General features: G+C 43.0%; 1 protein-coding gene across 1 annotated transcript in view; it reads left to right on the top strand.

The window, feature by feature from the left end:
- COL6A6 (collagen type VI alpha 6 chain) overlaps positions 1–13,330 on the top strand; it is a 103,696-nt gene that overhangs the window by 37,872 nt on the left and 52,494 nt on the right. The window contains 7 exon segments of the mRNA XM_084619391.1: positions 308–400; positions 2,505–2,558; positions 4,745–4,816; positions 4,918–4,944; positions 7,134–7,178; positions 7,262–7,315; positions 12,865–12,927. Of these exon segments, the coding sequence (XP_084475517.1) occupies positions 308–400; positions 2,505–2,558; positions 4,745–4,816; positions 4,918–4,944; positions 7,134–7,178; positions 7,262–7,315; positions 12,865–12,927 (408 nt within the window).

Below are 13,330 nucleotides of genomic sequence, written 5' to 3'. Positions count from 1 at the left end.
CACTTAGCTTGGCAGCTGTTGGTGCAAGGAGTGTGGCTGAGGGCGGGGGGAGGAAGGGGAAGAGTAGAGGCTGCTCTAATTTAGCCTGGAACCAGCCCTGGTTGCCAGATAGGATCAGGGTGCTGCAAAGGCCTGCTGCACGGAGTGCTGCTTAGCCACAGCTGAGAATCTAGCCTGTAGAATGTAAGGCACAATCATGCTCCTCCTGAATTAAATGCAAAACTCTCAATGTCTTAAAAGTGCTCAGGATCAAGGAAGTATGAATGAAAAATGAAGTTTCACATGTAGTTTCTTCCTCTTTTCTGAGACTAACGTTGCTGAAAGGACATGCTGCGCTGTTTTTTGCAAGTGCATTGGGGAGGAAGGTGGAATGGGACTCCGAGGGAAACAAGGAAATAAAGTAAGAAAAATTTTGTGACCTTTCATTTGGATTGTAATTATACGGGGGCCAGCCAAGTCCAGGAAAATTCAAGTGTTGGAGCTTTATAGGAAGACTTTTATTGCCTTTGCCTGTATCTATTCTCAGGGCTTGTCTACACTTAAAATCCTGCAGCTGTGCCGCTGTAGTTCTCCAGTATAGACGCTCCCTACTCTGACGAGGGATTGTCCCGTTGGTGTAGGCAACCTACCTCCCTGAGAGGCAGTAGCTAGGTAGGCCAAACAACATGAGATCTATTTTTAAAAAAATAATTCCAAAGTTGAATTGGCTCCTGGTGGGGGGGAATCTGCAATGAACAAACACAAAATACTCACAGCATAAATAGACCGGGTATACTACTGACTGGCAAAACCATGCTGAAAAAATATACTCTAGTACAGGGGTGGGCAAACTATGGCCTGCGGGCTGGATCCAGCCTGCCAGCCATTTTAATCTGGTCTGTGAGCCGCACCATGCGGCTCAGCCCCACTCCAGCCAGGGCGCTGGGGTGGGGGCCACACCATGTGGCTCCCGGAAGCCGCAACATGGCCCCGCTCCGACCCCTACATGCTCCAATGGGAGATGCAGAGATGGTGCCTGCGGCTAGGGCAGCCTGCAGAGCAGCTTGGTCGCACCTCCGCATAGGAGCTGGAGAAGGGACATGCCACTGCTTCTGGGTGCCACTTGAGCCTCTCACCACACCCCTGCCCCAGCCATGATCCCCTTCTCGCTCTCCAAACCCCTCAGTCCCAGCCCAGAGCACCCTTCTACATCCCGAACCTCTCATCCCCAGCCCCACCCCAGAGCCCGCCCCCAACCACAATTTTGTGAACATTTGTGGCCCGCCATACAATTTCTATTTCCCAATGTGGCCCTCGGGTCAAGTTTGCCCACCCCTGCTCTGGTAAGTCTAGCTGTATAAAATCAAACCAGTTGTAAAGCCTAAAGAAGATAGTGATTTTTCAACTGTTGCTTTATTTGAATTTTTAAAAATTTGTCATTTTAAAAAAAAAAAGTCCAGTTTCCACACTTTGTTAATGTTTAATATTCTTTTAGGTGACTTAGATGCTGCTTTTATTATTCCAAAAACAGTGGTTCTCAAACTTTTTTTTGTGTGGACCACTTGAAAATTGCTGGGGGTCTCAGCGGACCATTTAATGATCTTCCCAAATGTTGTTTGTTAGCTAACTATTGTAAAGCACTTTGGATAAAAGCTCTATATTAAAAAAAATCTTAATTATAGTTTTTTGTTCTACAAATGCACACAACTCATATTTTAATATCAGTAGTCTTACCTTTCTAATGCAATTGATGTGCCCTCTCTCCTTCGCCATGGCAGCCCCCAAGTTGGGGCTGGGAAGGGGGGGTCTTCCCTTGCTGCGACAGCCCCCAAGTTGGGGCTGGGAAGGGGGGGGGGTCTTCCCTTGCTGCGACAGCCCCCAAGTTGGGGCTGGGAAGCGGGGGGGTCTTCCCTTGCTGCGACAGCCCCTGAGTTGGAGAAAGTCGCCTTTCTCTGGCCACCACAGATCTGCACATCCCAAATTCCCCCTACCCCTCTTCTCACCCTACTGCCTCCTCCCACCTACCTGCTATTCCCCCCTCATCCCCCCCAGGCACCTAATTAGTGGAGCCACGCCTGCGCAGTGCCACTAATTAGGTGGGTGGCCCTTCATTCTCTTGTGTGTGGCCGCCCAGGCGCGCACCTTAGAGGGAATTATCCACAGATCACCTGAATGGAGCTCGCGGACAACTGGTGGTCTGCGGACCACAGTTTGAGAACCTATGTCCTAAAAAGCTGATATTAAGAAATTAAAATGATTTCTCCCTGCAGGTTATCCATTTATCCTGCTTTGCTGAACCCATTTCTCCAGTATTTGGTTTTTGTTTTTTGTTTTTTTTTAAAGAGTGCTTTGAAGACACAATCAACAAAGGAATGAAGTTTGCAATGTACAGAATAAAACTGCCTTTTGCAAACTTTTAGCCGTTCCTAAATAAAGTAACCCATCAGGACAATCCTTAATAGTTTCACCTTTTAAAGTAAAGAGAATTTTAGTATTAATCTTCACTTTTACTGTCTGAATTTCAGGGATCTAAAGGTATAGAAGGCAGTCGAGGACACTTAGGAGAAGAGGGAGAGCCGGTAAGTTATAACATTTGACTACATTTTACTAAGAAAAAATACTTCAAAACTAAGTGCCCATAAAGACTTTTTTTGGGGTCCGTATTTTAAAAAAATGTAATAACCTGATGGGGAAGGGGGGATTTCCTAATCTTGATACCAAAGAAATCATTCTGATTAAAATAAAATTGGCATATCTTTTTTAAAAAACTGTCAAGATTCAGCACTTTGTCAATATTTAATACTCTAGAATTGTAGGTAATGTATAGTTCCTTCTCTTTCAAATTTCCAAAAACTTGGGGATCTCTTGGAGAAACTTTTATATAAATTCTTGATTAAAATCCTGTTGGTCTACATGAGAATTCAAGGCTTATATTTTTTCAGAATATTTAGAAATTAAAATAATTCCTCCCTCCCTTGGTTCCTGCCTCAGTGCAGGGGCTGGACTTCATGACTTCTCAAGGTACCTTCCAGACCTATTTTTCAAAGATTCAATAAGCAAAGGGAAAAGAGAAAAACCTAATTTTCAGCAAGTAAGTAGGCAAGTATTTGCATGTGAACTAAATACTTACATGCAAAGTATGTGTACAAACTGGTGCACATGCATTCATAGAATCATAGAATATCAGGGTTGGAAGGGACCCCAGAAGGTCATCTAGTCCAACCCCCTGCTCGAAGCAGGACCAATTCCCAGTTAAATCATCCCAGCCAGGGCTTTGTCAAGCCTGACCTTAAAAACCTCTAAGGAAGGAGATTCTACCACCTCCCTAGGTAACACATTCCTTTATAGGTGCCTATTTAGTTAGGAACTTATCTAGCTGTGTGTGAAAATAATATCCCCAATAGTATGCAAAGTAGGTAAGCAAGTGGATGCTGTTGCATTCACTATTGGACCCATAGTATGCAGTTATGTAATCTTTGATGTCTACAAGCTGCTGAGACCGAGCACATGGCACAAGAAAGACACTAGGAAACATTTTCTTCTAATGGGCACCACTCCATTTATAAATAATTGGGTTTCATGCCTTCTGTTTTTCTATATACATGGCTTGATTCATTATTGGATTACTCCAGTGTGTAACCCATGGAGTTACATGGGCATAAAACTGAGTAACGTAGTGGTGATTCAGGCCCAATAAAAAGAAACGGTATTTTCAATTTTAACTATTTGTTTCAGATTAAGAAACACAACAGATAAGCACAAATATAATCCGTCCTATTTTCCACTCCCTTAAACCATACCTGTTAATGGTGTGGCTCCTGGGTTACTGCTTGTAGCGGAAAGTGCATGGGTGCACTAAGATGGAAAATACCAGCACAGTGCATGAATGTGGTCTGACAAGTAGAACTGCATGAGAAGTACACCAGAGAAACTATTGTAGCACGTGATAAGAGGCGAGTTAGAATGTATTTAATGTCTAATTTGGGGTCACGATACTATGGAGCAGATTCACCGCCCCACTTGCTTTGCACTGCTCAGGTGGTGCAAAGGGAGTATATTCTGCCCTCTTCTCCCCTTCTGGGGGAGTGTGGGAGAGTCCCATGAGGGTGTAGAGCCAGCATGGCTTCTGCACCGCACCACACTTCTGTGTAACTGAGAGCAGAATTTGGCCTTTGGACTGTGCTCACTGAAGAAAAATGATCACTCCATGCTTTTTTGCCCACTGGGCCTAGGTCTTCATTGCAGCAACACCCTCTTCCTCCTCTGGCCCTCTTCCCCTCCCCCGCAAGCAGGAACTCTCTAAATAGAGTAGTATTAAGAGCAGAATGAAGGAAAGTGCCCCACCGCTATCTATAGTGGAGGTGAGCAACATTAATTGTCAATTTGCTTTTTCAATTCAGTACTTTCTTTTTCATTATGTAAGTGATTATATTACAGTTTCATACCAAGTGTAAATACATGTATATCTATATCAGAAGCTTGTAATGTTTTTTGTAAGCACTCCAGAGAGAAACTACAGCGGTTTTAACTGCACAAGCACTTAGCTCAATCTAAGTCTGCTCAGGCTTCTGAAACATCTAGCTTATGCGGGGCTTTCTCAGAGATTTACCATATTCCTTAACATACATGCTCCCTTTCTAGTATTACATCATCTCATGAATATAGTCGCCCCTGGTCAAACACATGATCACTCTCCTTACAAACTTCATATTTCATTTCCTAGGCAGGATATACTAAGATGTGTTTTTCATTTTCTCTCTTTCAGGGTTCAAGAGGACTGCCTGGACCAATGGGAGAGCAAGGGAATAAGGGATGTGATGGTAGTAAAGGTCCTAAAGTAAGAATCTACTGATAACGTTATTTTAACTCCGCAAAATGTCTTTGCATTTATTTTTTGTTTACCTCATTCAAACAAATATTTGTTGTCATTCTTTTCAGGGATACCAAGGAATACCTGGTAAAAAGGTACAGTACTAATGCACTTATTTTCTGAAAAACTTTTGTGTTGATTTGACTACAAATCAGGTGAGATAAAAGTGCATTAAAGGAGGAGGGAGAAGAGAAAAGGTACGCCCTGACCTTCATATAGACACGTTGTCTTAATTCATCTTTCTTTGTAAGTATCCTTAAGTTTGAAGATCTTTGGTATGAGTCTGATGCTGTTTAAAGGCTCGATCCTGTGGTCTTTACCCAGAAGTAGTTTTGTTGACTCCCAAGAGAATAAAATCCAATGCTAAGTGATTCTTGGATTCATCACACTGCAAATTATCTTTGTGTTTAATTCAGGGCTTAGGGATTCGCGTTTGCTTTCTGCAGTAAGATTGTAAAAACTTACTGTGACCCATGGTGCCTAAGGCAGCCCTCACTGGAAATGCCAAGGTCAGGGCAGGGTGCAAAAAGGAGAGCAGGTTCTCCCAAAGACTGGTGGTTAACACTGAAGTAAACTCACCAACCAGTCACAAACTGTGCTTCTGATCCTCCCCCACCGGTTATCAAGAAGCAAAAAAAAAAAAAGAAATCACACAGCCCCCTTTATTGCATTCCAGTTCTCTGGCTCCCAGTCAGCACCTAGGTCCAGTCCAGTGAGTTATTTTAAAACTCTGCTCACCTATACAAAATGTTCCTCTGACCCCAAAGGGCCAGCCACGTTACCAGGTGAGTATAGGTTTGGATCTTACCCAAAATGGCTGGCAGCATGGTAGTCTTTTAGTGTGTCAAACTAAAGGTTTATTCTGAAGAAAAAAGAGAGAACAAGAAGAATTGTTGTAAAATGGTGAAGCAATCAAATACATACAGAGACTTCAAAGTCCAAATATCAGGTTCTTAGCAGTATTAGTAAGTTTGCTGCCTTGAAATTCCCTCTGGAACACATCAACAGCTTGGATGGGTCATCCGGTCCTTTGTTCAGAGCCTCAGTTTTAGAAAAGTTACTGCAGAGGCCAGAAGTAGGATTGAAGACAAAATGGAGGAGATGATGATGCAGCCAGCTGCCTTTTAAATTTCTTTTGCCATGTGGCTTGTACTAGTTTTGTTTCAAACACAAGCTGTCCAGCACATGGCATGGAAAAACGTTAGAGTTCTGTCCATAGGCATGCCCTTATATGCCTTGCTGAGTCACAAGGTGTCATCCCTGGTTCCTTTCAGTGGGTTCATTGTATAGTCAAACGGCCATCAAACAGGCTAGGACGTGCTGATGCCAATCTGTCTGGAGGAGTCAACCATAAAAACAGCACAAGTTTGGAAATAGAGATATGCCTTCATATCTATAACTCACGATACAAAGGTGATACAAACATATAAATAAGATTCATACTTGGCAAATTGTAACACATTTGCCAAAACCTCACACATCATATCTAGTCAGATTCCTTGCAATTTAATAATATTGGTGTCAACAATATCAGTGTCCCACATAATCCATACAGCAGCACGCTTACATTGAATTATAGAAATATTCACGTTACTGAAAATATAATTTGATGTGACCATTGCCACATGGTGCCAGCGCCCTGTTAGCAATTATGCAGGGTGACTATGTATTGCGTGTGTTTTAAGACACCAGTTTTACAGTCAAGAAAAAACAAGAGTCGTTAAAAACAAAATACATGTCCCTGTTAAAGCTTCCACGTGACATAAAGGAAAAAAAATGTACTGGAATGACATAAAAGTTGGGTATCATTTTGACTTTCAGCTTACTGGTCTTTTTATTGGCAAATACTCTTAACGTTGGTCTCTTCCACCCTCAGTCCTTTTAGTGGTCACTTTAGCTCTGGAAGTCTATCTGGACCCTTAAAGTTGACCAATAGCCTGGAGCATCAAAGGAAAATAAATGTGCAGATGAACTATTTTTGGGCCTTATTCTGATCCTGTTAAAGTCCATGAGAGCCAGGGACTTCAGTGGGTGTACTATTAGGGTTTTAATCCTTTTTAGCCTGTTTTGAGGGTTGGCCATAGTGTCTATTCTACTGTTGTACTTAGGGCAGATGGAAGAAATGAGATAGATAATTTGTATATTTTAAAATCTGCCAATGACTTTGGCTTCTATGGTCAGCTACAGGAGTTCACATGGACACCATTTTTGCTGGACTGAGAGCACATACTGGTTATTTAGATCAGTAGGTCTTATATAATCCCTATCACTTTTGCTACCTCAGGGAGATGATGGGGACAACGGGATTGATGGAATTACTGGAGAGCAGGTAAGTAGTTTTGCTTCTCATTTTCCATTGACATCAACAAATGTTTTTTAAATGAGAAAACATTACTTTTTCTTTTCATTAAGGGATCACTTGGGTATCCAGGAACGGCAGGAGAAAAGGGAGACCAAGGCTACATGGTAATGATTTTTATTATCTTATTTGGTCGGGGTTTGAATTTGAGAGCAATCAGATAGGTATCTCATGAGGCTGTCCCAGTGGAGAAAAAAAACTTAACTAAATGCCTGGAGAGGGGAAATGGTTTGATACCACAAATTTACTGATGTATTTCAACTTATTAGAACTGGCATCAGAACACTGTAGTCATAATTCGTGTTGCATTAGAAATGGGGTGATCCGTCTCTAAATAATCTCTAAGGTATTATTTTTTTTGCTTGAAAATGTCCATTGTAAAGTTGTTCCATACAAAGTGTTTGTATTCAGTGTTGTTAGAACAAATGTAGAATTTGAAAATATCATTTCTTGACACAAAAAAACTCCCCTTTAGGGCCAGAATTGATCTATATTTAGTGGCAAAAACTACATTAATGCAGAGTTAAGGTTATTTGGTGGTATGTCGTCCCTTGCAGAGAGCTGAGCTGAGCAAAACTCAAATGTCTGAAAAGAAGGAAATGCAGAGTTGAAATGCATGCGCAACCTTATTCAGCAATGTGCCCCTTTAACACACAGAGCTCCATTCTGCCAGCCTGATAGTCCACCTCCTTTTATAACCCATTCACTCTCATTACCTCTGAATTAATGTAGTTTTTTGCAATTTAATTTCCTAGTTTTTTGATCAGGAAAAGAGATTGTTAGTAGTCATTTTGGCAGTTGTACATACCAGGTCCTGCAATCAGCCATCCTCATGTTGTAATGCACTCCTTGCTCTACAACAAACTCCTGCAAGCTCATGATCCAGGTATCACCCAGAACCCAATGTTGGCAACCATGGCAGTGCACGTATATTTCTTTTCCCTCCGTGGTCAAAGTATCTGTGCTGTGAGTTCCAAACCTCTGCACTGTGTGTCTTTTGAAAACACCACAGTATTCTGCCCTAAGATCAGGAAGTGGCCACTGGCACCCCCACTGGCTAGTGAAATACACATTTCCCCCCACCCCCAAACAACCAATCCAAGGTTTGGCTACCACCCATCATCATTACCCAACCCATCTGCAAATGCAACCTCTTCATCTCTCCCTCCCACTCCACCTACATGCAGTCCTCTGCTTCCATCTTCTCCTCATCCAATATAACAAACATTTTGGTTAGACTGACTGCTGATTATTCTGTTTATGTTCACAGTAAGCCTTCCCATAAAATAAAATCATGTATTATAACAGACAACTTGTAGCAAGCAACATGAGTTGTTGTTTCTTTATTGCACAGCTGTACAACTATTGGTGACAGGGTGTTCCCCAGGGCAATGGCATTGGCACATTCCCTCAAACTATCCAGGCAACCATAAAATGGCTGCATAGAAATCCTCTCACAGTTTTTTTCGTTATTGTCTGTAATCCTTCCACGCTGCATGTCTGCGCAAGCAAAGTGAACGTGTTCTTAAATACCATTCACAATTTGGGTCCCCAAAGACTTAGTGGGGGCCATGCACTACCTTGGGTAAAAAATGACCAGTGGAGACTATTTTGACCTGAATCACAACCATAGTTTGATCTCTAGCTCTGCATAAAAATGATCCACCTAGAAACTTTGGAAAAATGGCTGTTTTCTTCAGGGCATATACCTCCAGAACCCCAGGCTCAAATGGCCCCAAACGTGGGTCACTCCCACAAGTCATAGCAAATTGCAAGAAAATCTACACAAACATGCAGACTTTAGAGCTCTTAAAGCCTCAGCCTTTAAACAAGGGTAGCGGGACGATGGCGGGAAAGGGCTCCCCTGCACATCCATCTGCAGCATAGGAGGCACTGAAAGGTGTAAAGTGGCCCAGTCATCTCAGTGTGACGTTCTCGACTAAATGAGAATGCCCCATGGAGGTGAGCACCACCTGAAACAACAGGGGTGTGTGTGTGAGTGGCTCCATTCATCTTAGTGGGTGTTCCTGTCCCCCTCCTGAGTGCTTTCTAGCCTGTGATATGCATAAAGTAGACTTGTTTTCAGCTCCCCAATCAAAGGGGCAGGACTTCCCCAGATACTGGTTCATATGGGGTGCAGGAAAGAGGACTCATTCACTTCTAAAAGGGCAGCACCGCCCCCCGCCCAGAACCTGGCTTTGATGTGGGGGGGAGGTTAGATAGTACAGGGCCCTCAGATCCTGGCACACAATTGGGGGGGCAGCAAGAGGGGCTCAGGCACCCCAGAGGGGCATGGCCTCCATATCCCAGATCATAGGAGTGGGACAGGGAGGGGGCTTAGATCTCCCCTTTGGGGGTAAGAGCCCTTCAGATCTGGGCACACACCTGGGAGGAGAATGTGGGGCTGACAAGTGCCACTGCTCCTATTGTCCCCTAGTTCCCTGCCACTCACCCTCACATCCCTCTTCCTAGTGTCTGATCCCTTCACTCCCCCAAGCCTCCCTCACCTGAGACCCCAGCCTTGCTCCCCTTGCTGCAGCCCCAAACTCCTCATCCCCCTAATCTCCCACTGTTCTGTCCCTTACTTTCCCCCTCACTGCCCAGGAAGCATTCACATGTCTGATTTTTCGCCCAAAGACTTTGGGCGGGGGAGTGTGGGGGGATGGTGTGCACTGGCAGAGCTGGGGCTCCAGGGGTTGGGTGCATTGGGTGAGCTGTGGAGTACACAGGGGTTGGGTGCCCTGGTAAAGCTGGGGCTGCGGGAGAGTTGGGGTGCTCTGGCATAGTTGGGGCGTGCCATGCCTCCCTCACCTGAGTTCCCCAACATTGCCTGCTGCCCTACCATCCACCACTCATTGCAGCCCTAAACCCCTATTCCTCCCCTTCTCCACTCCTAATACACCTCCATACCCAGGACCAGATGACTGGAGGGGAGCTAATGCAACACTGGTTTTATTTATTTATTTATTTATTTAAAAAAATCAATTACAGGCCAGTAAACCTAACTTCAGTACCAGGCAATGGTTGAAACTATAGTAAAGAACAGAATTATCAGGCACCTAGATGAAAGTAATTTGTTGCGGAAGAGTCAATGTGGCTTTTTTTCAGAGTAGCAGCCGTGTTAGTCTGTATCTGCAAAAAGAAAAGGAGGATTTGTATCACCTTAGAGACTAACCAATTTATTTGAGCATGAGCTTTCATGAGCTACAGCATGCGTGCATCCGATGAAGTAAGCTGTAGCTCACGAAAGCTTATGCTCAAATAAATGTGGCTTTTGTAAAGGGAAATAAAAAATAAGTTTTGAACCAGACAAAACATGTCACAGGGCTGAGAAATAGAACCCTCTGCTGCAACTGTCTCCGCTGCCTACACAGCTGGGCTGCACCTGCTACTACAGAGCGTGCACTGATTAATGTGGTCAGCTTTCCATTTCTCACTATGCAGGATTTGGGCTAATGGAGCTATGTACACTTTTATAAACCAATAGCTGTGCCCCCCACTTCAATCCCTTCTTACGTGGGGTTCTTTACAAGCAGGTCCCTCTGGAATTGACTGTTAGTCTGCTGAAAGCAGTGTCAAGATTTGATCAGTTCAATATAGTTTCACCTGAGGCTGGTTCTGAACATTCACTATGATTAACTGAAGAGGGTACTCTCTGTTTTTAGGGAAACTGATAACATGCAGAGCATATATCTAGAAGTTATTCATTGTAACCGCCTTGCAAAGGGCTGATTTTTACAGTTTTGGTTTTTTTATTTCTTTATTGAGCACCTCGGTGTGTGTGACATTGTGCTAAACATAGGCTTGATAAATCTTCCACTGGCTGGAGTGCCTCTCGCACTTAGACTGAACCAACTAAATCTTTTAACTGAAAAGCAAAAGCATTTGATGATATAAAATGTTGAGGGGCTTGTGTAACTCAGTGAACATAACCTGTTACTTTGCTTTTATAATTATGGGTTAAAAAAAGAAGATTCTGGACTGTGCTTGTTGAGGAACAGATTTCTGCTACTCTTAAATTAATTCCTTTACTCTGCAAGTGAATCCAGTGGGACTAATTGTGGATTAAGGTACAACTCAAGGTGAATAAAGATGGCAGTATCTAGTCCATGACGTATAGATTGAGGAAGGCATTACTTACTCTGAAGGCACTTGCAAAAAATTAGAGTTACTACAAAGGGATCTCACAATACTGGGTGTTTGGGCAACAAAATGGCAGATGAAATTCAAGACTGATATGCAAAGTAATACACACTGGAAAAAATAATTGCAACTACACGTTTACAATGATGGGTTCCAAATTAACTGTTACTACTCAAGAAAGATCTTGGAGTCACCCTAGGTAGTTCTCTGAAAACTTCAGCTCATTATGCAGCAATGGTCAAAAAGGCTAATAATTTTAGGAGCTATCAGGAAAGGTAAAAAAAAAATAAGTCTGAAAATATCGTAATGCCACTATATAAATCTGTGGTGCACCCCCCTCCCTTGAAACCAGAATCCAGTTCTGGTCACCCCTTTTCAAAAAGGATAAAGTGGAGCTGGAAAAGATTCAGAGAAGGGCAACCAAGATGATTAAGGGTATGGAATGGCCTTCATATGAGGAGAGACTGAAGAGACTAGCGCTGCTCAGCTTAGAAAAGAAACAACTAAGGGGGATGTAATAGAGGTCTATAAAAGCATGAATTGTGTGGAAAACGTGAATAGAGAAGTGTTATTTACTCTTTCATACAATATAAAAATCAGGAATCGTAAGATGAAATTAACAGGCAACAGGTTTAATATAAACAAGAGGCAATACTTTTTCTCACAATGCACAATTAACCTGTGAAACTCATTGCTGTGGGAAGTTGTGATGGCCAAAAGTATAACTGGGTTCAAAGAAGAAATGGATAAGTTCATGGAGGATAGGTCAATCAATGGCTATTAGCCAAGATAGTCAGGAATGCAACCCTATGCTCAGGGTGACCCTAAACCTCTGACTAGTGAAAGACTGGGTGGATCACTCCAACTACCTTGTTCTGTACACTCCCCCTGAATCACTGGTCCTAGCCACTGTCAGAGACGGGATATAAGGCTAGATGGACCATTGGTCTGACCATATGGTAGTTCTTATGTTCTTAAATAAACATTAGCAAGTGGTAACTTTTTTTTTTTCATTTTGAATAAGAGTTTCAAGCTCTTGATTGAAAAACAAAACCTACATTTCAATTTTATTTTCTCATGCAAACATTAATGCTGGGGAATCTGGCAGCTGAAGATCATCCTGTTTTTAGAATGTATTTACTGAACATGGTTAATTACAATTGTAGTAATTGCTTTAAGTTTAATAAATTGCAGTTAGCTTTTTTCCTTTGTGTCAAAAGAAAATTCAGAGAACTTGTTGCTGTTTTGTTTACATATGAGCGGGAACCAACATTAAGAGCCAAGCTCGTCCAAAATTTGGAGGTGTTCCAAATCAAATCCACCTTCTGGAACTGTATTTTGTGAAGGCCTGTGACTTAATAGATTAAACAAAATCCTGGATGCAAACCGCCCTGAACCTGGGGAGTTTCTAATTCTGTATTAAAATGTTGGCGCTTGTTCCTGTCTCTTGTTTTGTTAACATCAGCAGGAAAATGATTGTTTAGATTCTCACTCAGCCATTTTATGATTTCAGGGCAGTCCAGGGTCAAGAGGACTCCCTGGTGAGCGTGGTGAGAGGGGCTTACAAGGAGATCCTGTAAGTTTTTTCCTAGGTGCAAATCTATTCTATGTTATACATCTATGACTCTATGGGGTTCCCCCAGAGCAGTAAGGGAGGGAGGGATTGTGTCACCCTGGGTGCTTCTTTGCTGTGCAGCTTTGGCTCAGAGCCCTGGCACCAGCAGCCTGGTCACAAGACAATGGCCTCACCCTGGCTTCCACCAGCCTGGTTGCTCCTTGCAGTGTGACACCAACAGCCCTTCCAGTCCTGCATCTCCCCAAAACCATCTCTCCTGCAGTGTCCAGACCCTCTCACGGGATCCTCACACAAGTATCAAGTTGGCTGCCTCCAAAGAGCAGAACACATACCAGCCTGGTAGTTTGGCTAAGGGATTTTATCCTTCAGTTTAATACAGAGCGCTGAGATGGTTTTGTAATAA

This window comes from Lepidochelys olivacea, assembly GCF_965140295.1.
Source record: "Lepidochelys olivacea isolate rLepOli2 genome assembly, chromosome: 2".
NCBI lineage: Eukaryota > Metazoa > Chordata > Testudines > Cheloniidae > Lepidochelys > Lepidochelys olivacea.
This window is presented reverse-complemented; position numbering and strand designations above follow the sequence as displayed.